This window comes from Bos indicus x Bos taurus, chromosome 27, assembly GCF_003369695.1.
Source record: "Bos indicus x Bos taurus breed Angus x Brahman F1 hybrid chromosome 27, Bos_hybrid_MaternalHap_v2.0, whole genome shotgun sequence".
NCBI lineage: Eukaryota > Metazoa > Chordata > Mammalia > Artiodactyla > Bovidae > Bos > Bos indicus x Bos taurus.
Genome location: NC_040102.1, coordinates 32756420 through 32780849, shown reverse-complemented (window position 1 = coordinate 32780849; position 24430 = coordinate 32756420). Strand labels below are relative to the sequence as shown.

Here is a 24430-nt window from a genome sequence, read left to right as displayed (position 1 = left end):
GACAAACACCAGGGGTCAGGCCTTTGATGCTTGCAGGGTGGGGGCTGCAGAGCAAAGGGGACTGTGCCACTGGACACGTTTCGGGGGGACCCAGCCCAGAAAAGAGGCAGCCCCCAGCACCAAAAAACAGGAGATGAGAGTAGCACAGCTCAGCTCTTGCCAGGATGACACCTGTGATGGAGTGTGTGTGGTTCACTTCCTGAGCCGAACGGCAAGGGTAACCCATGTTCACCACCCCCCCGCCCCACCAAGGGTCAGTCGACCATCAATTTGAGAGGCCAACAGGCAGTGCTTGAGAAGCATTAGCCACCCATACAGAGTTGAAAAGAGCTCAGACAGGGGCCAACTCTTGGCCCTAGGGCGAAGGTGGCTTTTATTTCCTTTCTCAGGAAGGGAGGGGGTGGGGAGCTTTCCCCACACACCAATCTAAGTGAGGGGGGGGCGCGTGGGTGCTCCCCCAGAGGAGGGGCCGGGAGAGCCGGAGGACCGTTCAGAAGGCCTCTTCTGTGTCCACTTGCCGGCCCTGGGCTGCGGGATGCGCCTGAGGTCACTGCCCTCCGGGTACTAGTTCCTGCAGAGTTGGAGGCACACGGAGGTATGTGCTGGTGTCCACGAAGAAGAAGGGGGAGCAGGGGCCCTGAGTGAGGGAGCAGAGGGCTGGGGCGGCTGGCCCCATGCCCACTGCCTGCCCAAGATGGTCGCTTGCATAAGGCCTGGCTGGTGTGCTTCTCCCAAGAGGGGCCGCTGGGGCCTGGAGGCATGGCTCGCTCCGATGGCTGGCCCTTTAAATGTCCATCTCAAACTGTGACTCTTCACCTGGGGAGAGAAGGGGCAGAGGACCAGGTGAGCCATGGGCAAATGGCACGGTTGAACCTTCGAGAGGCCGGGAGGGGGTGCTGTTTCCCATTCTGTTGTTCCAACAGGGAGAGCAGGGGCCAGGGGGTATGCTGCTGAGGACAGCGGACAGAGGGCAGGCCCAGGAATTCCTGAGACACACGTCCAGCTGTGCTCACTCCCCTGATCCCAGAGCAGAGACCACGTCTCCCCACCGGACAGCTGACAGCCCTGTGTTCTGGATCACTTGTATTTTCTTTAAGAAGAGTGAATGGCTCCTTATGATTTGAAATGAATACAATTTCACAGACACATACTCCTTAAAACATAAAACCTTTCTGAGCATGTGTCCCAACTTCTGGGTTAGGACATGGGACCGTAACCTCCTCTGCCTACACCCGATTCCCCAGAGAAGAGCCTGACCCTGCGATACGGCAGCTATTTGGGGAATTCAGCTGCTCGTTGCCCTCGCCCAACTCTCACCATTAAAATTTCCAAGTAATTCACGCAGCGACACATTGTTTTCCTTTTTAATGGAACTGCCTTGTGCCTGACCTCCTGGCCAAGGCTGCTCCAAGGTTCTGGAGGGCAGAAGGCCTGCTCTGACCCCCACGGGGGAACAACCACCCTTGACTTCTGGTTATGTTGACACAAATATGTGTGTCCAAGGGCAGGAGCCTTGGCTTCTTATATCCAGTGAAGCAACATGAAAAACCAGTGCCTCCTCCTTCAGCCCACCCCATCCCAACAACCGTGCGGACTATGAGGCTGCCATGGTGGGGTCAGAGCCTTTGTTGTGGGCCAGCGCAGCTCGAGAGGCCGGGAGGGGCGAGGGTATGCAAGTGCAGGCGGTGGACAGCCTTCAGGTTGCGGTGACCGAGCCGCTGTTGTGTTGACAGCCTCCATCCGCAACGGCCAGTCTTTGGTTGAAGGCGAAAGAGGAGTGGAGGACCAACCACACGACTCTGTCCATCTTTCTGTCCTTTTAAAAAATAATAATTTCTTTATTTTTGGCTGTGCTGGGTCTGTGTTGCTGCTAGTTGCAGCCAGCGGGAGCTCCTCTCTGGTTGCAGGGCTCAGGCTTTTCACTGCAGTGGCTTCTCTTGTTGCGGCTCTGCGCACACGGGCTTCAGGAGCTGAAGCACGTTGGGGCATTAGTTGTGGTTCCTGGGCTCTAGAGCACAGGCTCCCTAGTTGGGGGTGCACAGGCTTACTTGTTCTGAGGCATGTGGGATCCTCCCAGGCCACGGATCAACACAGGTGTCCTGCATTGGCAGGCAGGTTCTCTACCACTGAGCCACCAGGGAAGCCCTGTCCATCACTTATCACAGGGCAGGGAACCTCGCTGCCTGGGCCGTCCTTGCTGCTGGGCTCTGTGGGTCTGTGTCCACCTCTCTTTTGCCCATGGCTCTCCAAGTGCGGCCTGCTCTGGGAGGTGGGGCTCCTGACTTCCTGATGAACCACAGCCTGCAGGCCCCAGGGAGCTGGGTTCCATGCTGTCAGCAAGGCCACCCAAGCTTGAGGGCCCAGCTGCTTCCTGTCTGGGCTCGGTTGCTGCCTTCGGGTGAAGGGTCAGTGGCTTCCAGGCTCTGCCAGTCTCCTCCCGTAGTAAGAGCTCAGATGCTCTGGCCAGCCGGTCCCTGGGAGATGGTATTCAAGCACCTCTGCGGGGGTGGCTGCTCTGATTGATGGGAGGGAGTTGGGGGTGGGAGGAAGAACCCAGCCTCCCCTTGTCCACTGCAGAAACAGCTGGTTGCACTGTTTCCACGGCCTGATCAACTAGGACACCAGATGTCCCTGTCGCCTTTCTAATCCCACAGATGTGTAATTTCCTAGAGGGCGAGGACGCTGTGCTTTTGATAAGTAGCTTCCTGCACAAAAACATCCTGGGTGTGTTCCAAATTGCTGCAGACACACAGAAATGCCTCAGGGACAATTGTATAAAGGTTATCCAAGGGCTTATCAAAGCAGCCGCCTGGATGCCATCTCCTTTCAAACAAGCTCCCCGCTAATGAGACTATCTGATGAGGCTGAATGGCCTTGCCTGAGCTTCCTGGGCCCCTTTCCTGGGGAAAGTGGGTTCCGATGAAAGTGCTGCACCCCAGACCCTTCCCTCGCCCTGTGTACTGCTCCACCCGGCAGGAGCATCCCCGTGCTCCCGGAACACCCACTCCCACGCCCGCTCTTCCGCTTCCTGGAGTGAGAGCCCAGCCGTTCCCGGCCACTCACCGCCTGCCGGCTTGTCCTCGGGGCTGCTGCGCAGGTGATTCTGCCTGGCTTCCGTGGGGGGCTCATCGCCTGTAGGGCTAGTGACCCCGGGAATGGTGGGCAGGTCCCGCGGGGGCGTCTTGGTCACAGGTGAGTTCCGACACTCCATCAGGAACTTCCGGTCATAGATGATCCTGGTACCTGCAAGGGGGCGGGGGCACGGTTAAAGCCACGGAGAAGGCCCTGGCCTGCTTTTTCCCCCTGAGGCCTCGCTCCAGCAGAGGCGGCAGGCTTTCCTGCAAAAGCCCGGGCGGAGGTGTGAGGCTCACTCACTGCCTCCTGCAGCCCAGGACTCTGCTGTCGCCGAACCGCCCCATCTCCCCGGGGTCAGTGGGTGCTCAACGGAGAATTTTTTTTTTAATTTTTGGCCGCACCCTACCAGTGGCATGTGGTTAATTCCCTGACCCTGATCAAGGATGGAACTCACTCCTGCCCTCTGCATTGGAAGGCATAGTCTTAACCACAGGATCCCCAGATAAGTCCCCAAAGTGGGTTTTTTATGCGTTTTTCAATTCTGTCCTTACACACCCTTGGGGAATATCCAGCATCTTTTAACTCCATTTGACAAAGGAGCAAAGAGAAAAGTAAGTGATTTCTGCACTCTACCGATCCAATAACCACTCCCCACCGGTTAAATATGAGAACTCCTCCTGTCTGGACTTTGTGGAAAAGAGTAACAGGGAGCACCCCAGCCTCACCGCGGCTCTCTTAACTCAGTCCACCTCCCCGGAGACGCCCCCACTCCGCCCAGCGTCCGGTTACCCATCCTCTGTTCACGTGTCACCCGACTTCAGGGTTTCTCCTCAGTCTGCCCTCCATTCCTTTAATTTTCACTCTGCTTTCTCAAGTGTCACCCCAGGGTGAGGGACCACGTCTTATAGAATCATTCACTGACCTTAAGCCTCCCAAGAGCCCTCCTATGAGGGCAGCTGCCTGAGAGATTCCTTAAAAAAAAAGGAGCATGTTCTCAAGCACAGGAGCCAGGGAGGAGGCCTGCTGATTCACAAATAACAGTGAAGAGTGAGAAGGTGACTCCCATTGGGACCCTGTCTAAATCCTGATCATCTCTGCAGACCCACTGTGGTCTTAGTAACATAACACCTCCAGAACATTCGCTAGTGGCTCCCTTCTCCACAAGGAGCAGGCTCCAGGCTCAGCCTTCAACAGGCAGAGGCATCTAGCTAGAATTTAAAACTGTCTTGTTGTCATTATGTTCTTTTTATAGCTACTTCTCTTTATGGCAAATGACTCTGGTTTTCCATATATAGCTGTGATAGCAAACTCCCTTTTAATATATACAACAGGATGTAATTGAATATGGTAATGGTACATGTTATATATCACATAAGCTATAATCTACATAATAAAAGCTAGGGAATTCCCCGGCAGTCCAGTGGTTAGGTCTCTGACCTTTCACTGCCCAGGGGGTGTGGGTTCAATCCCCAATAGGGGAACGAAAGATCCCACAAGCTATGGGGCTCGGCCAAAAAAATAAAAAACAATAAATTTTAAAGGAGAGGTGATACAAAGATAAATATTAAATACACATACAAGTAGAATGCAAAGTATGATAAAGACTGCAGAAGAGGGGGAGGGATAATGAGGAGTTTGGGATTAACACATACACACTACTATATAGAAAACAGATAGATAACCAACCAGGACGTACTGTACAGGAAGAGCTACACTCAATGTCTTATAATCACCTACTGTTGTTTAGTCGCTAAGTCCTTTCCGACTCTTATGACCCCATAAGAATGATTTTCCAGGCAAGAATACTGGAGTGGGTTGCCATTTCCTCCTCCAGAAGATCGAGAATCTGAAAAACAATAGATTCATACATATGTATAATTGAATTACTCTGCAGTATACCTGAAACTTATATTCAGTCCTGAATATTCATTGGAAGGACTGATGCTGAAGCTGAAATTCCAATATTTGGGCTACCTGATGCGAAAAACTGACTCATTGGAAAAGACCCTGATGCAGGGAAAGATTGAAGGTGGGAGGAGAAGGGGATGACAGAGGATGAGATGGTTAGATGGCATCACCAACTCAATGGACATGAGTTTGAGTAAACTCTGGGAGTTGGTGATGGACAGGGAGGCCTGGCGTGCTGCAGTCCAGTCGCAAAGTCGGACACGACTGAGTGACTGAACTGAACTGAACTATCTGAAACTAACACAATCAACTATACATCAATTAAAAAATGAAGACTATAGGCGGATGGTGAACGGCCTCAGTTTAGAAACCAGGATGCAGGGACTCCAGGAATGCCCATCCTCATCAACAGCTCTGAAATATGTCCCTCACTTAAGGGCTGTGCTGAGCAACATTCCAACAGCTGACGTGCGTTTCTCGATGTTGAGCGCTGCCTGTCTACTAACCCCGGAGACAGGAGAGGGATGGGCTTGCACCTCTGAGCTCTGATGTGAGTTAAGATTGGGCTCCCGGTGCAGAGGAGGACCTGGGATGAGGAAGAGCAGGGGGTGGTGAGGAAGACCCAGGATGAACTTCGCCTCCTTGCTAGTGTTGGCCTGGTCTGACCTCGGCCTGGGCCAGGCAGCCACCCGGCCTTGCTCTCCTGGTCTGGGGCAAATAATGCTGAGGTTGGGGGCCCTGCCCCTCATCATCAGGAGGACTACAGTTCAGAGCTCACGTTTCTAAAGGGGAGGGGTGAACAGCAAAGGACACAGACCTGGGGCTGTATTTTAGGTCCTGCTACCACCCAGCCCTCTCTGGTGGCTCAGATGGTAAAGAATCCGCCTGCAGTGCAGGAGACCTGAGTTCGATCCCTGGGTCAGGAACGTCCCCTGGAGAAGGAAATGGCAACCCACTCCAGCATTCTTGCCTGGAGAATCCCATGGACAGTGGAGCCTGGTGGGTTACAGTCCATGGGGTGGCAGAGTCTGACACGACTGAGACGATCACTTTTACCCACCAGCCGGGTGGCCCTGTGCCCCTTCCACCTTTGAGCCTCACCTGTAAGGGCAGTTTCCTCACCTGTAACATGAAGGGCTGTGTGCCGACACGCCCAGCGGGCTCCAAATGGAGAGCATCTGTGCCCTCTCTGGAGGGAGGGCATCCTGGCTTCAGAGATGGGCCCATTTTTCTCTGTTTCTTAGTCATCATGGCCTGGGCACCCTACCCCCTTATCTCCTTCCCACCCGCCACCTTGACATTTTTAAAAATTTTATTTATTTTTATTGAAGTATAGTTGACTTACCATACTGTGTTACTTTCTGGTGTCCAGCAGAGTGATTCAGTAATATATGTATTTCTGAATATATATCATATGCCTCATATTTTTTCCCATTATGGTTTATTACAGGTTATTGAAAATAGCTCCTGGTGCTATACAGTAGGACTTTTGTCTGTTTTGTGTTGGCTGCAACGCACAGCTCGTGGGATCTAAGTTCCCTAATCAGGGATGGAACACGGGCCCTCGGCAGTGAAAGCAGAGTCCTAACCACTGGACCTGCGGGGAATACCCTATTTATCTATTTTATGTATACAAATTTGTATCGACTGATCCCAAACTCCTAATACCACCTTGGGTTTTTTTGTTTCTTTGTTCACCGTGGGGTAGAGCAACTGACCCTATCAGAGCTGAACCTGAGAGCTAGAGATTCAGTCATCTCAAAAAAAGAACTTGGAGGTCAGCAGCTTCTGAGGTTCTTTAAAGGTCACGAGCCCCCAGTGGTTTTGTTGTTTTTTAACAAGTGTGGTATGGAGAAGGCAATGGCACCCCACTCCAGTACTCTTGCCTGGAAAATCCCAGGACAGAGGAGCCTGATAGGCTGCAGTCCATGGGGTCGCTAAGAGTCAGACATGACTAAGCGACTTCACTTTCACTTTTCACTTTCATGCATTGGAGAAGGAAATGGCAACCCACTCCAGTGTTCTTGCCTGGAGAATCCCAGGGACGGGGGAGCCTGGTGGGCTGCCGTCTGTGGAGTTGCACAGAGTCAGACACGACTGAAGCGACTTAGCAACAGCAACAGCAACACTGTCATATTTGGAAGGTTTGTCTTAAAAGAGTATAAAGCATAACTAATGTCATTTGTTATTACATTTCTCTAGTTTTTTTTTTTTTTTCATTTCTGTAGTTTTTTGTATGATCTGTTTAATTCTTGTGATATTAAAAACACATGCTTTTTAAAAAAAAAAAAAAAAAACAAGTGTGGTAAAACAAATAACATGAAACTTAGCATCTGAAGTAATCTTAAATGTACAGCTGAGTTGTTTAAGTACACCCACATTGTCATACAACTCATCTCCGGGCCTGTTTTCATCCCGCCGAACTAAAACTCCATCCAGGAAACAATCCCTCCTACCCCAGCCAGGGGCAACCACCACTCGGCTTCTGTCCGAGCTGGGGTGCTCTGTTGTATGTTAGTAGCTCAGTTGTGTCCGACTCTTTGCGACCCATGGACCGTAGCTCACCAGGCTCTTCCATCCATGGAATTCTCCAGGCAAGAATACTGTAGTGGGTTGCCATTTCCTTCTCTAGGGGATCCTCCCGACCTAGGGATGGAACCTGGGTCTCCTGCATTGCAGGCAGACTGTTTACCATCTGAGCCACCAGGGAAGCCTGGACTGCTCCAGGTGCCTCCTGTAAGTGGAATCTTATAGTATCTGTCTTCTTTCAATTGGCTTGTTTCACTTAGCATAATGTCCTCAAGGTTCATCTACATGGTTGAACTCCATGTGGGAATTTCCTTCCATTTAAAGCTAAATAATATTCCATCATGGGCTTCCCTGGTGGCTCAGTGGTAAAGAATCTGCCTGCCAATGCAGGAGACTTGAGTTCAGTCCCTGGGTAGAGAAGATCCCCTAGAGAAGGAAATGGAAACCCACTCCAGTATTCTTGCCTGGGAAATCCCATGGACAGAGGAGCCTGGCGGGCTACAGTCCATGGGGTCGCAACAGTCGGACATGACTTAGTGGCTAAACAACAATACTCCAGTGTATGGATATACCAATTTTGTTTATCCACAGACATTCAGGTTACATCCACCTTTTGGTTATTGTGAATCATGCTGCTAGGAACATAGTGTGCAAATATCTTGATACTCTCCTTTCAATTCTTTGGGGTACATACACTGAAGTGGCCCCCAGCATTTTAAAAGTCAGTAATTACACTTAAAAGAGAAAAAGAAATAGCCTCTGCACCCTCTATCCTATGGCTAGGGCACTTATTTAAAAATAAAAATCCTCATTTGAGCTAATAAAATCCATAATCTAAATGCCAATAGGGGTGGCACCATAAACACCCACCCCTGGACTTCTCTGGCGGTCCATTGACTAAGTAAAACTGCACTCTGAGCACAGGGGGCCGGGGTTCGATCCCTGCTCAGGGAACTAGATCCCATATGCTGCATCTGAAAGGTTCTGCATGCCACAATTAAGACCCAGCACAGCCCAATAAATATATATTAAAAAAAAAAAAACACCAATACCCACCATCAGAGTAATTCAGCCAGAGAGGGAGGGTGTGTGTGTGGGATAGACAAAGGGGTAAGCAGTGGTGTCCAGAAAGTCAGCTGACAAGGTAGTGAGCCTGGGATAAGACCACAAAGTCACCACTGACTGGCTCATTTGGGGCCTGTGAGGAATAGGAGCTGGAGATGGAACCGCTTTGGCTTTTTAACTCTTTCTTCTTCTAAGCCTTCATGGGATCCACCTCCATGGCCAGTGATCTGAAAACTCCCAAAGCCTCCCACAGATGAGGCAAACCTAACAAAACACACACAGTCCCGTATTGTCGAAAATAGGAACCCCTGGCCGCTGAGGCTGCAGTGCAGCCCTGGAGTTGGGACCTGGTCTGCCACAGGGACAGGAAGTGGGGACCGGCGGGGATGCTGAGGACCCTGTGAGGCTGAACAGCGGCAGCTGGGGGTGCTGGTCTGCTGTGGTCCTCTGGGGTGCGTGGGTGTCACACCAGGCGGCACCCCATAACACTCTTTAGCTGAGGACCCACTTCCTCTCCGTGCAAGGGAAAACAAGCCCCCTCCACAAGGGTCTATAATTGAGAGCTTTTGAGGATCTTGCCTGGAGAATCCCAGAGACGGGGGAACCTGGTGGGCTTCCGTCTATGGGGTTGCACTGAGTCGGACACGACTGAAGCGACTTAGCAGCAGCAGGTAGCTTCCAGGAGGCAGAAACAAGACGGTTCTTCCTCCTGCTTCTCTCGCAAGTCATACAAAACACCGAGAACTAGAAACAGAAGCGCCTGTGCCCACCTGGATGCCAACGGGGCTCCGACTGTTCTCCACATCACGATATATGAAGACAGAAAGTGAAGGGAGGAATGGCTCTTTTTTCCCCTTTCCTTTTTCTTTTTTTTTTTGAGGGGAGCCTCCCTCTGTGGCATGTGGGATCTTAGTTCCCCAACCAGGGGATGGAACCCAGGTCCCCTGCAGTGGAAGCACAGAGTCTTAATCACTGGACCACCAGGCAAGTCCCAGGAATGGTTCTAACAGGGAGGAAAAGGGGGACAGCTAAAGGTAGGAAGGTGGCGGTTGAGGTTGTAACAGCAAGCAAGCGGGGTCGAACCCAGGAAGTTTTGGGAAATTAGAGGCATTGAGGAAAACGGGGCTGGGGGCTGAGAACAGGGACAGGTGCCACCCATCTGTCACCCAGGAGGAGGCCAGGCAGGCAAAATAAGCTGACCTTCTGAATAGTGGCTTCAAACCCTTTGCGCTCCTCGGCTTCAGAATAAAGAGCAAAGATAAAGACCTACAGAGACAGATTTTGGGAGGGGGTTATCTCACATGAAAAAAAAACCCAACTAGCCACTAGATTGAGCACTTCAGTCTCTGGAACAGACAAGGCCAGCTCTTGAGCAACTCCTCACTCTTAAATAATAAAGGGAACAGAAGACAAAAAGATAACCAATTACATGGAGAAGGCAATGGCACCCCACTCCAGTAAGACAGTACCCAAATCCTGGATAAAAGGAAATCAAGAAAAAGAGACAAGAGAACTTGATCAAAAGAATTACTTAAAAGATCAAAAGAATTAATTAAATACAAAAAAAAGAAAAGATACTTTTGCTGAGTTGAGAGAGGTGAGTCTTGAAAGACTACTTGACTATCCACTGCAATGAATTAAAAAACCACCAGCTTAAGATTCATTGTAAATCATGAAATCTTCCAGAAAGAGTTGAAAGACAACAGGTGCCCACTGAGGATTGGGAGTAAGAATGTATCAAACTTTTCAGTGGTTACACAGGCAGCCTGAAGACAGTGGGTCAAATGCCTTCACTATCCTGGGGCAAAAGTCATCCTGACCTAGTTTTATACGCAGCCAAACGATGAGCAGGGATTGAACCCCGGCCCCTGTGCTCAGAGTCCAGTCTTAGTCACTGGACCACCAGGGAAGTCCGTGGGTGGGTATTTAAGGTGCCACCCCTACCGGCATTTAGATTATGGATTTTATTAGCTCAAATGAGGATTTTTATTTTTAAATAAGTGCCCTAGCCATAGGATAGAGGGTGCAGAGCCTGGCAGGCTGCAGTCCATGGGGTCGCTAACCAAATAGAAGGAGAACAGAGCCATCTGCAGAAAGTGCCAGGAAGATGGAGTCTATAAAATCAGAGAAAGACCAGAGGCTCCTGGGAATCCCATGCCCGCAGCTGTGTGGCAGGTCCAGAGTCTCCAAACTGCTCAGAAAAGAGGGAAAATGTATGGAGAAATGCAGAGGTCTGCATGTGAAACCATACAGAGAGGCACTTCAGAGGGGCTGGCGGGTATGGGAAGACTTACCTGAATGAAAACTAAGCACGTTTTATTTTTTTATAGTTACACTTTTCTTTTCAAAATTGTTCTTTTAGATTTAATTAACACGTTGTATTAGCTTCAGGTGTACAGCAAAGTGATTCACGTGTATCTCTTCTTTTTCAAATTCTTTCCCCATTTAGGTTATTGCAGAATACTGAGACTATTACAGACTGTTGAAGAAAGGGCAGCACAGGATGAAATGGTTGGACAGCATCACTGATTCAATGGATATGGACTTGGGCAAACTCCATGAAATAATGAGGGACGGGGAGGCCTAGCAAACTGCAGTCTATGGGGTCGAAAAGAGTCAGACTTAGCGACTGAACAAGACTGTTGAGCAGAGTTCCATGATTTCAGGATTTGGGTACTGAGCACATTTTAAACTAAAGAAATTAGTAATTCTACTTTTAAAAAAAAGGTTGTAAAAAATGGAAATGCTATCACTAAAATCTACACGGCTCATCAAGAATCATAGTATTAAAAACAATAAATATGTAATATAGAAGCAACCTGTGTCCACCAACAGATGAATGGATAAAGAAAATGTGAAATACATATACACAATGAAATACTACTCAGTCATAAAAAAGAATGAAAAATGTGCCATTTGCAACAATGTGGATAGATCTGGAAGGTATTATGCTTAGTGAAACAAATCAGAGAGAAAGACAAATATTCTGTAATAGCTTATGTGTGGAATCTAAAAATAAAACAAATAAATGAATATAACAGCACAGAAACAGACTCACAGAAAACAGAGAACAAACCTGTGGTTACCAATGGGGAGAGGGAAGGGGGCAAGGCGGTAGAGGATTTAATAGGTATGAATTACTATGTATAAAATAAGCTACAAGGATATATTGCACAACTTTGGGAATCATAGCTATTATTTTGTAATAACTTTAAATGTAGTATGATCTATAAAAATATTGGGTCAGTATGTTTTACACTGTATAATGTTACAAATCTCCATTCATATTTCTTCAGGAACCCTGTCTGATCCCTTGAATCTATTTGTCACCTCCACTGTATAATCATAAGTGATTTGATTTAGGTTATACCTGAATGGCCTAATGGTTTTCCCTGCTTCAATTTAAGCCTGAATTTTGCAATAAGGAGTTCATGATCTGAGCCACAGTCAGTTCCAAATCTTGTTTTTGTGGACTGTATAGAGATTCTCCATCTGGAGAAGACTCTTAAGAGTCCCTTGGACTGCAAGGAGATCAAACCAGTCCATCCTAAAGGAAATCAATCCTAAATATTCATTGGAAGGACTGATGCTGAAGCTGCAATACTTTGACCATCTGACGCAAAGAACTGACTCATTGGAAAAGACCCTGATGTTGGGAAAGATTGAAGGCAGGTGGAGAAGGGAATGAAAGAGGATGAGATGGTTGGATGACATCATTGACTCAATGGACCTGAGTTTGAGCAAGCTCCGGGAGATGGTGAAGGATAGGGAGGCCTGGCAGGCTGCAGTCCATGGGGTCACAAAGAGTCAGACATGACTGAGCACACGTGTGCGCACATGTGCATGCACACACACACACATATACACACACTTTGACTTAAAAAAGAAAAAAGAACTAAGGGACAGGTTAAATGAACTATGCATCAGACATACAGTGCAATGCTGTGCAGGTACTACTTGGAATAAAGTGTACACTGTCTGGGCTTCCTTTGTGGCTCAGTTGGCAAAGAACCTGCCTGCAATGCAGGAACCTGGGTTTGATCCCTGGGTTGGGAAGATCTCCTGGAGAAGGAAATAGCAACCCACTCCAGCATTCTTGCCTGGAAAATTCCACGGACAAGGAACCTGGCAGGCTGCAGTCCACGGGGTCACAATGAGTTGGACACGAATGAACGACTAAACCACCACCACACTGGCCACAAAAAAAAAAAAAATCACAGAACTGTATTTTTTGTTTACTTATCTCTGGGGGTGAGATAAGGATTAAAGCAAGGAATACACCTTTTATACTGAATCCTTTCAAAATAAAAAAATACAGCGATCTGTGTGTTAGTTGCTCAGTTGTGTCTGACTCTTTGACATGTAATAAAGATACAGGGATAGTAAACAAACAAATAAATAAGGATATAGGGTCAGACTCTCCTTTCCTAGTAAGTCAAGTTAAAACTGCCGTGGTTGGAACAAGACAGATTCCCCATGTCCTGAAGAATCTCTGCTGGGCTGGGGAAAGAGTGGTAAGCTCACCCCTCTAGCATCCCCAGGAACTGTATTCAAGGATCGGGACAAGCATTAACACCCACCCACACAACTGCCAACCTTTGCTCAATCACATGCCCCAAGAGTAGGGGTTCTGGGTCATATATTCCCTATCACTGAACCCCTCTGGACCACAGCAAGCCAGGTGTGACGGATGCAAGGGGCCATTAGATACAGGAACAGCCCCCTGATCTCAGACACACACTTAGTCGGAGAAAGACCTGGAAACAAGTGTGTGGAGTCTAGAGACATAGATGGGGACCACAGAGGGGCAGGGAGAGGTCTACCCCGTGTACCACTGGCAACAGGAAATCCAAGCCCCCTGACTCTCAACCCGAGCCATGGAAGCATCCTTGTTACCCCAATTCTACACTGACCCGGAGTTGGGGGAGGTCCTTGGATGATCTAGACGGGAGGGACTACCGGTGCAGAGCCAGGGAATCCAGAACCTGCCTCCCACAGGGTGGGGGCAGAACAGAGGTGAACCTTGCCCCCAACCCTTCCAACCATTTGTGTAGCTGAGATCCTACTGGGTTCTGAGTTCAAGGGTGCATCTCGAACTACATGCAGAGAATAGCTGAGGCTGTCTTCTAACTGGAAGCCCATGTAAATGCATCACCCTGAGTCCATCTGGCTGCCAGAGTTCCCAGCTATGGAGAGAGAGCAGTGGGGACAACATGACGGGGGGCGGGATGTGAATGCCTGCTGTTCTTATTACAGCCTAGTGGTTAGAAACCCAGCTCTCCGGCTTGTTGGTTCTATCCACTCTGGGCATTATTGCTCCATATTGCTGTGCCCTGATTTCTTTTCTTTCTCTTTTATTTATTTATTGGCTGCGTCAGGTCTTAGGTGAGGCACGAGGGCTCAGTAGTTGTGCCTGTGAGCTTAGCTGCCCCTTGAAGTGTGGGATCTTAGTTTCCCAACCAGGGTTTGAATCCGCATCCCCTTCACTGGAAATTCTTGACCACTGGCCCACCAGAGAAGTCCTCGTGCTGCGATCTCTTCCCCTGAAGAATGGGGGTGATGGTGATGATGGCAGCTCAAGCCTCCCGGGGTCACCATGTGGGTTAGCACCGTGGCTCACAAAGTCAGCCCTAAACAAGCAAGTCCTCGGTATTGCCACGACCAGTGTGACTTCAGTTATATGGAGGTTAAAAAAAAAAAGCTGGGATAAACCAGAGGGGAGGTAAGAACCCTGAAAAGAGACTTGGAGAGAAGGGGGCGGGGTTGGGGGGGAGGGTAAGGGCATTCTCCCTCCTGTTTTCATCCACAAAGAAACGGGCTTCAAGCAGCACCATGAGCTGTGGCTTGTTCGGTAACCAGTGTCATCTGGGACTTTACACTCCAGGTATGCACCGAATACAAGAATTGTATATTTTCTTCAGGCAGGCTTTGGTGGTGAGGACAGCTTGCTTGAACGTATAAAGCAAGGCACACATGCCCCAGGGTCTGGTTTCCTCGCCTGTAAACAAGGGCTTGTTCTGGGCTCATTCAAACTATTTTTAAAGCCCCAACCCTAGGCCAGGCTTTAGAGATAATCTCTCGGATGTGTTCCAGTTCTGATACCAACCATTTATTTTTAGGATCCCCTTGTGGGCAGGTGCTTTTAAATTGAAAGTGGTGCAACTAGCTTGGGGACGGGAGGCAGCAGTTCTGGGCTCAAAATTGGATGCGACATTGCACCAGCCCTCACCTCCAAGTCCCAGTTCTTCACTCGGTGAGCAAAGAACCCGAGCCTCACAGGACTGTCAGGTTGTGAAAATCATAGCACCATGTGAGCCCTGCCTGCCACAGCCTGACCTGCTAGGTCTCTGTGGACCCCCACGAGGGAGACACCTTATTCTGAATTCATAGGCAGGAAACAGGTTCAGAAAGGCCAGCCCCTTGCAGCCATCCCAAGATAGACCCAGCTTGTCTCGCCTCCCACCCTAAAGACCAGCCTCTGTTTACAATGAGCCAGGCAGCCCGGGCCCCTGCGCCAGCCGGCACCGGCCAAGGGGAAGCCACCAGGGTCTTCAGGCTTCTGCCTCCTCTTCTGCCTGTTTGAGGACAGGATGTTCCCTGGGAGGGAGGCCTCCTACATTCCTCCTCCATCTCCCTGCGGTCCAGCTCCGGGGGCCCAGAGGCGGCTGGATGCGGCTCCTGTAAGTTGAGAAGCTGGACCCTCTTTCTTCCCAGGCCTCCACTGGCAGGAATGTGCCTCCCAGGGGCCGAGGACGTGAGGCCCAGCAAGAGTACAAGCACGGAATTCCTAGAACTGCTGTTCCCCTTCCAGGGGCGGGAGAGCATTTCATAACAGGGTCAGGCAGAGGGCTGAACGCCTGTGCTGGGACGTGGGCCAGCCGCCCGGGAGAAACCCATTGGAACGAGCGTATGCTCAGCTCAGCAGCAGGGCCCGGCTCTTTCTTGCAGGACAGTCTGCTTGGCAAGCACAGCTGACTGGCCGAGGGGGCGGGGTTGTAGTTTGGTAAAGAAGCAAAGCTCGCTCACTCCAAGTCTGCCCTTCCCCTCCCACCCTGCCAGCTCTCCGGGGAGAACCAAGACCCCTACAATCTCTGGACTTCCCTGATGGTCTAGTGGCTAAGACTCCAGGCTCCCAATGCAGAGGACCCGGGTTCCATCCCTGGTCAGAGAACTAGATCTTACAACCAAGACCTGCCACAACCAGATAAATAAATATTAAAAAATAAAATAAAATAACCGCCCCCCGCCCCGCCCCGAAAAAGACCCTTTAGGGGTCTTATGAAGGCCCTGGAGTAACAAAGGGACCATCAGCCAATGGCAAATGGCCCTTCCTTCAGGTCCCACGAGGGAACAGGTAGGCTGATTTGAAAATTAAGCAGAAGGGACAAAGTTTCTCCGGAGACAGAACAAAACAGCTGACCAACTTCTAAGGCTGGCCAAGCTCCTCCCCTTTCCCTCTGCACCTGGCATAGCCAAGTAAGGCTGCCCCCTGAAATGCACTACGAACAGTGAGTGCCCTTCCGAAATCCACCACCCCCCTTGCTGCTGGAAAGTGAAGGAGTCCTGTTTTTTTGTGTGAATGGCACACCCCCAAATTCACATGCTGAAGCCCCAGCTCCTAGTACCTCAGTGTAGCTGTATTTGGAGATAAGGTCTCTTAACCAGGCTATTATGTGAAAAGGAGGCCGTTAGGGTGGAGCCCTAAAACAATGTGCCGGTGTCCTTGTGAGAGAGAGCCGTTCCACAGGACCACGACCACCACCTTGAACAGGGGCAGCAGGAGGTGGCCTCTGCAAGCCACGGAGGGGGCCTCAGCAGAAACCACGCTTGGATCTTGGGCTTCCAGACCAAGAAGAATATAAATTTCTGTTGTTTAAACTACCTGGTCTGTGGATTTGGTTACAGGAGACCTAGCACATCTGCACAGGCTCACTGTCCCCTTTTGTTCGGAAGAGAGAAGAGGGAAACCTGTTCACACTCCTTAAGGCAAGAGACCCAGTGCATGTGCTGAGTGTGATCCTGGCCACACCAGCAGTAGTCTCCCTCCCACTCACCTGTGGACCCCTGGGCTCAGACACCTGCCTCTTGCCGGTACTCCAGAAAATCAAGGATATTCAAATGCAGGTGCTGGGCAGAGGGGGCCAGTACCTGAAGCCTGGCCATTTGAAGGGGAAACAAGAGGTAGGCTGGCTGGCAGTTAGTACGCGTGACACCAAGTGAATATATGGCCCAGAGCCCTGGCACCATGTCCACCTGTGTGTTTTGCCTTGTGGAGCTGAGTAGAAGGGCTTGAAAGCAGGACATGGGGTCCATGACTCAATGTTTTCAGGAAGGCGTCCTCTGTTCTTAAACCAATAGTCAATAAACACACAGGCTCGTGATTCCTGTCTCCTACACCTGGCTGGATAAAGCACAAGCTGGCATCAAGATTGCTGGGAGAAATATCAATAACCTCAGATGCAGATGACATCACCCTTAATGGCAGAAAGTGAAGAGGAACCAAAGTGCCTCTTGATAAAGGTGAAAGTGGAGAGTGAAAAAGTTGGCTTAAAACTCAACATTCAAAAAACGAAGATCATGGCATGCAGTCCCATCACTTCACAGCAAATAAATGGGGAAACAATGGAAACAGTGACAGACTTTATTTTCTTGGGCTCCAAAATCACTGCAGATGGTGACTGCAACCATGAAATTAAAAGACACTTGCTCCTTATAAGAAAAGTTATGACCAATCTAGACAGCATATTAAAAAGCAGAGACATTACTTTGCCGACAAAGGTCCATCTAGTCAAAGCTATGGTTTTTCCAGTCATGTATGGATGTGAGAGTTGGACTATAAAGAAAGCCGAGTGCCAAAGTATTGATGCTTTTGAACTGTGATGTTGGACAAGACTCTTGAAAGTCCCTTGGACAAACCAGTCAATCCGAAAGGAAATCAATCCTGAATGTTCATTGGAAGGAATGATGCTGAAGCTGAAGCTCCAATACTTTGGCCACCTGATGTGAAGCCCTGACTCATTGGAAAAGACCCTGATGCCGGGAAGGACTGTGGCAGGAGGGGAAGGGGATGACAGAGGGCACGATGGTTGGATGGCATCACTGACTCAATGGACATGAGTTTGAGCAAGCACCAGGAGATGGTGAAGGACATGGAAGTCCTGGCATACTGCAGTTGCAGAGTCGGACATGACTGAGTGACTGGACATCAACATCTGGCCCTGGCTCTGTTGGCCACTCAGCAGGAGAGGCAGTTAAATCCCCTCAAAGGACTGTTCCTTGAGGCTTGACCCTTGTTGAACATCGTCTCAAAGCATGGCCCACATAAATCCTCCTATCCCTGTTTATACCCAGCTTCTCTCATTCAAAGGAGTCATTTCCCTTCTAGAATCTGGGCTAGCCTTGCGGCTTACTCTGACAGACAGAACACTGTGCAAGTGCCATACTGTGACTTCTGAATAAAGGCCTTAAGAGGCCTTGGAAGCTGCCATGTAAGTAACTCATATTCTGAATGGTGTGAGGCCATGAGGACAGAGAGAGAGCCCAGCCTTCCAGCTGTCCCCAGCAATACCCAGACAGGTGGCTAGGGCCACCTTGAAACTTCTAGCCCAGGGCAATCCAATGGTCAACTGTATGCAGCCAGATGAGTGGGCTCAGACAAGATGATCCAAAAATGTCCAATTTACCCAAAGAATGAAGAGAAATAACAGATTGCTGTGGTGGTGGTTGAAGTTACTAAGTTTGGGGGTTGCCTGTGACACAGCAGTAGCTGTGTACAACAGTAGCTGATACAATCCTTCTCATCAAGACGAGATCTCTGGGCCTAGGATCTGAGCTCTCCCCGTGAACCCTCATGGGCATAGGCAGTGGATTATAAGGCCCATATCCTAAGCATCCAAATGCCACGGGCAGATGTCACATATTTCTGCTGAGTCAGCAATACTGGCCACAAACAAGTAAATGAAGACTATGAATCCCAGTGTCTGAGACCTGGGCCCCAACACTGACTAGTTCAGTATAAAAAGTCACCTCCTTCCACAGTCTGCTTCATAATAACTTGGAATAATACTGGGATAAGTGGGAAAGTTCAGAGAAAGTTAGCTTCTGCTTCTGGGACATTCCAAGATAAATAGTTATACTTGTAACTAAGAGGACAGAAAAGAAACTTTAAACATTCTTATTAAGCCAGCCCAGACCCAGGTCTAGTCTTAGAGACACTAGGTCACCCTGAGAACACTCTCATCACAGGAGTCTTTCACCCTTCACCTTTTAGACATCTGATGTGGCTGGCCGCACTACAAACATGAGTAAGCCATCTCTGAAAGAACTTCCTGTCTAATCTAGGGAACAAATACATAAACAAAGACATGTGAATCATTGTCGTGAATCACAAAAGAGGAAGAACACTGGCATGGATCTCAGTAAAACGAGAAAGTAACATGTTTTTCGTTCATACGTTTGAACACTCAAGAATCAAGAATCTATGTGTACAAATGAACACTTTTCATTCATTTCACCCTGGGAAGCAATCCTTGTTTCAATAATGCTGCCTTTTCCTAACTCGACATCAAATAAAAACCCTGACAAGCAAATGCCTCGCTGCTTTATACCAATAGTCAATATGGCACCATCCTGCTGGCCCTTTCTCCAAATTTGGTAATGAAGTACTTTTTTTTGCTCTTTCAGGAAAAGAACAAACAAACCCCTTTATCAATAATGAGGCCCTGCCACCCTTGAGGATATTGGGAAAAAAAAGTAAGGTCTGAAGGCAACTCATATCCAACAGCTGTGTATACATTGTTAGACTGTAAGGCCAACCACACTGGCTACTTGGAGTGGGCAAGTCTCATTTAATATCATGTAAGTTTTCAGGGGTGGGGTGAGTGTCTGTCTAATTACTTCAGATACAACTCTGATGCTTATAATTCTATTTCGGGTGTGTTCATCTTTCTAGCTTGCAATGGAAGCCCTCGAGGTCACACTTTGTCTTCCAATGCCATGGCCATAAGATCAGGAAGGCTATGGGTGCTCTACACCAGGGTCCCTGCCAGTCTTTAATGAAGCACATAGTATGGAATGTTCTAAATGCTTTAAAAGGAAGGTCGGGTCAGTATAAAAAGAGACCCATTATAATTCCCGCTTTGCCTTAATGTCAATGTCAAGTTCTCTTGACCTGTAATAAAGAGGCAGTGTAACTGAGGCCTCGGGACACTGGCCGCGCTCCGGCTTCAGTGCCCAGCCTACCCTATCCTCTTCCTGGCACTCTCTGTTCCAGGGCCAGACCCGGGAGCTGCCCCAAGGTAAGCTTCCTGGGCGCAGGCTTTGTTTGTCTAACCAAATAGGGTGCCAGTAACACCTGCAGTCCTAGCTGCTTACCTCTGATTAACCTTATCCAGACCCAGGGCTTAGGTACGACTACCACCCAAGCCACAACTCCTGTAGCTTTGGGTCAAACATCCAGTAAGGAACTGGGAATGTAGAGGTTGGTGGGGGAAGGGTGGATGAAGGGTTCTGACCCACTCAAAGGTTCTGGTGGTTTATGGTGTTACTTAAGACTTTTAAGACTCACAGATACAGAGAACAGACTTGTTGCCAAAGGAAAGGGGTTGGGGTGGGGAAGGTAAGGGTTGGGAGTTTGGGATTAGCAGATTCAAACTATTATATACAGAATGGATAGAGAACAAGGTTCTCCTGTATAGCACAGGGAACTATATTCAATGTGATAAACCCCAACAGAGGGACTTCCCTGGTGGTCCAGTGGATAGGACTCCACGCTTCCAAGGAAAGGGGGACAGGCTCAATCACTCATCAGGAAATTAAGATCCTGCAAGAAGCATGGCACGACCAAAAAAGGAAAAAAAAAAAAAAAAAAAACTTAATGGAAAAGAATATGAAAAAGAATATATAACTGAATCATTTTGCTGTACAGCAGAAATGAACACACTGTCAATGCACTATATTTCAATAAAATTGGAAAAAACAAAACCATAAGATTCTACAAACTTGAGTGTTCATCAGTGACACTCTCTTAAGTAATTTTCTTAAGTAAATTTCTCTTCAGTTCTCCAGCTTCTTCAGATCAGTGGTTCAGCCTGTGTAGGGTTAATGAGCATGGAAAGCAAACTGGAGTCAGAGGACTGGAGATGGCTCAAGTCATCTGCTCTTATCCTCCCCTGAGACACACACTGCAGAGCCATTCCCAGCAAGAGTGACCAGCAGATAGTTTACTCCAGTAGCTTCTGACACGATCCAACCACGCAGACTCTGCCAAGAGCCTGGCTCTTCAGAGTCTAGTTTAAAGACAGATGCCAAACCCAACCTCACGAGAAGTTTACCTGGATGGATGCATCACTTTTTTTGTCAGACCACTGAGGAGAGCCTGGTGAGGGCTGTCACATTCCACCAATTCCTGAGAGCTCAGAGAACAGTCCTTATACCAGTCACTGGGAGCTAGTTAGAAATGTGGAATCTTAGGCCCTACCCCTAACCTACTGAATCAGATGTGGTCCCCAGGTAATTCATGTGCCCCCTAGAAGACTGAGAAACAGCACTCTTGACCGAAGCAGAAGGGGGCCAGGAATGACCTTTACTCATTAGGTCAAGCTCCTCCGCCCAGGCAAAGGGTTGTGCTAAAGTGGGCCTTGGAGGAAGACTCTACGCCTTGGTTGTACAGAGGCAAGCCTGGATTCTCTGGGTTATGGACTGTGAGCTGCGTCTCCCTCACTGGTCACTAGGCTAGTCACTCTCTAGGCTCCTGGCACTGCTAGCTTCCTTCCAGTTGGCCTCAGAAACTGTCACACTGATGCAGAAGCCCCTTGTCCCTCTCCCAAATGAACACCTTCAAAAGGAGGGAGACTGGCTGAGGTCTGCCCCAAACCGCAATTTACCAGTGCAAAGGGAGAAGTGGAAGAGAGTTTCCCATAAACAGCACCGCCGGCTGTTGCTTCCAAGCTGATCCACCCCATCTAGCAACAAGGGTGCAAAATAGGGCCACTTAAGCCTTCAGGCCTGAGTCAGTGCCCACCCTGAACAGATGAAGCAGTGGCTTACACCTTCACTAGAAGGGACCCCAAAATTGTCCCGAAAGGTCCCAGTAGACATATTGTAGCACAGAAAAAGCTGAGTAGCATGGACTACATAAGGTCCAGCGTGGAGAGACAGCAAGAGTCACTGGGAACTTTCCCTTGGATCATTTTTAATAGACGCGGCAGCACTTCTTCCCTTCTGCGCTTGGCGGCTGTTTTCTTGTTCAGTTTGGGAAATCGGGTGTTAGATTGGACCATGGGCATGTGTTTGGGGGCCTCGGTGCCGCGTCCCATAAAAAAAGGCGGCCCCCGCTGTCCAGGAACCACTTAGCTGGCTAACAGCTCGCAGGCTGTATGTTTTGAGTCAAACAAAACCAGGGCCTCGGATCTGGCTGTGCTCGCCGGGGGTGGGACAGCTGCCTGAGAAAAGAAGCAAGTGGCCCCCGACGCTGCCAGGCGACAAGGCGGGCAGCCCCGCCCGAGTGCGTGCGTCTCAGGCCGGACGCCAAAATGTGCGGCGCTCTTCTCGAGTAGTTTGGGAAGCGGGAGAGGGCGTAAAGGGAAGGGGAGAAGGGCAGGAGCGGGTGAGGACAGCGCGAGGGAGGGAGCAAAGCGACAAGCTCGGGGATTTCATCACTCAAACGCGCTGGCAGGTTTCATCAGCACCCGGGCTCCGGAGCTGGGAGCGAATGCCAGGCTCCCGAGGGCAGCGCGAAGCGGGCCCCCACCCGCGCCAGCTCAGCTTCCTCTTCCTCATCCACGCTCCCGGAGGTCACACGGTTCCCTCCCTCCCCTCCCCCGCGGACAGAAGAACGTGTTTTTCTGCATAGCGCGCCTCGCGGCCCCAGGTCCCTGCGCGGAGAACCGCCGCGCGCCTGAAAGAACCATCTGCTCCCCGTGCCGCCGAGGCGCCGCAGGAGCAGGCGAGCACCCTCCACCCAAAACCGGGGTTGGGGGTCGGGTGGGGTCGGGGGCCTCGGGAAGGAAGAAGGGTTCTGCGAGGGTCATTGATCCCAACATCCCATCCCACAAAACCCTTGGCCCGGCCTCTCCGTGGTGCGTGGCCCACCCTGACCCCACCCTATTCAGCCTCAGAACTGCCCCCAATACCCACAAGGGGCAGCACACCTCAGCATGTGGTGGTCTTGGAAGAGTGTGTTTGTGCGTTTGTCAACGATCGGGGGAGTCAGGTGTCTCTCTCAGAAAGAAGAAAACTCCTGGCATTGGCAGACACTGCACTGGAGTTCGCGCCCGAGGGCTGGCGATCGCAGGCGACCCCCATGCTCGCTCCCTGCGGCCACCTCCCGGACTCTAACTGCCTTCCTGATACCCCGTTCCGTTCTTCCCAGTCATCGCGCCCCGGAACTCGGTCGCCCCGTCCAGCTGGCGGCTCCCGAGCACTCCCCGCTCCTGTTGAGTCCGGACTCCCCACCGCCCGCACCCAGAGCCGGGGCGCAGGGGGCCACCTCCCCGGAGCCCGCGCCTACCTCCAGGGGTGGTGCTGAAGAGCGTGCCGCCGGGGGTGGTGCTGTAGTCCCCAGGGGGCAGCTGCACGCCGTCGGCGAGGACCACCCTCCGAGTGGTGGGGATGGCCCGGCTCGGGGTCTGGCTGCAGCTGCTACCTCCGGACATGGTCGCCCCGCAAGCTGAGCCCGCAGCCGGGGCGTGGCCCTAGAGCCCCTCGGGCCTCGCTCCGCCCCGCCCGAGACCGCCCCTTCCGCCTCTCAGGCAGACGACCCTTGGGATTTGTAGTTCCCGCCGCGCCGCCGCGCCGCCTACCTTTCCCCAGGGCTGCTGGCTCGGGCGCTCCTCGCCCCCAGCGCTGGCTCCTCGCCCCCAGCGCAGGCTCCTGCTCTCAGGCGGCCGGAGCCTGCGCCCGGCCCCAGTGCCTTCCAGATCCCTCGCAGCCATGTCCCTAGTCCTTTCGGGTCCCCGTTGACACGCCGGCAGGGACTGGTCGAACGGGGGTGGTGGTCGCGAGCTTGCCCTGGTTAATGCCTTGCTGCTGGGTCGGGGGCGCATCTCAGGCTGTGCGGGGATCCTAGCCCACCCTGGCTAGTTTCAACACTGGGACCTCAGCGGAAGGCCTCCTTCAGCCCGCCCCTGTTCCGTGTTCTAGTTCCTCAGACCAGAAGGTGGGCGTTGGTCGGTAGGTCATTCATCAACTGGTTGAACATAGGTCGTGTGGCAGGGGTGGAAGAAATGGCGAAAAATGCACATTCCTTTGCCCGAGGGTGGGGAGAAGGACCCGGAAACCAACCACCCAGTTGGTTGACCAGAGCGAGGTGGGGCGAGATGGGGTTGGACCTCGGTGAGGTGGGTGTTGCGGGGAGGCTTAAGAGTTGGTCAGAGAAGATTCTTGACACCCTTTGGGTTGGGTCCGTAGCCCGCCGCGCTGCCTGAAGTTTGGTAGGTGCTCCTTGAATGAATGAACCAACGAATGAATCTTCAAGGAGGTCCCCAAGTGAAGGACAGAAAAGCCTGCAGTGATCACTTCTTGGAGGGGAGAGAAAAGAAGTTTATTTATTTGTTTATTTATTTATTTTGCCCTTTTTTATTGAGGTAAAATTAATATATAACATTATAAAAGTTTCAGATGTACACCGTTGTAATTAGTCCTCTGTACATTACAAAGTGATTATTACTTTTTAATAATTACCATCCATCATCATACAGTTGACCCCTTCCTCCGTTGCAGCCATTCTCCCCACCATTAACTACTACTACTACTGCTGAGTCACTTCAGTCGTGTCCGACTCTGTGCGACCCCATAGACGGCAGCCCACCAGGCTCCCCTGTCCCTGGGATTCTCCAGGCAAGAACACTGGAGC

The 24430-nt window shown here is 50.4% G+C and overlaps 1 protein-coding gene across 1 annotated transcript; it reads right to left on the bottom strand.

Moving 5' to 3' along the window:
* Positions 1 to 331: 331 nt before the first annotated feature.
* EIF4EBP1 (eukaryotic translation initiation factor 4E binding protein 1) lies at positions 332 to 23309 on the bottom strand. The gene is made up of 3 exons (XM_027530020.1): positions 23087 to 23309; positions 3064 to 3243; positions 332 to 816 (listed from the first exon to the last, which is right to left on the bottom strand). The coding sequence occupies exons 1-3, from the start codon at positions 23229 to 23231 to the stop codon at positions 785 to 787; spliced, it is 357 nt and encodes a 118-aa protein (XP_027385821.1). The 5' UTR covers positions 23232 to 23309; the 3' UTR covers positions 332 to 784.
* Positions 23310 to 24430: the final 1121 nt, after the last annotated feature.

What these genes read in the sequence shown, in the direction of transcription:
- EIF4EBP1 (XM_027530020.1), bottom strand. Translation starts at nt 23,231, where the DNA reads ATGTCCGGAGGTAGCAGCTGCAGCCAGACCCCGAGCCGGGCCATCCCC. An exon ending in CTTCAGCACCACCCCTGGAG is followed by an intron (nt 3,244 to 23,086) that starts GTAGGCGCGGGC and finishes GCCCCCTTGCAG; the next exon opens with GTACCAGGATCATCTATGAC. An exon ending in CGAGGACAAGCCGGCAGGCG is followed by an intron (nt 817 to 3,063) that starts GTGAGTGGCCGG and finishes TTCTCTCCCCAG; the next exon opens with GTGAAGAGTCACAGTTTGAG.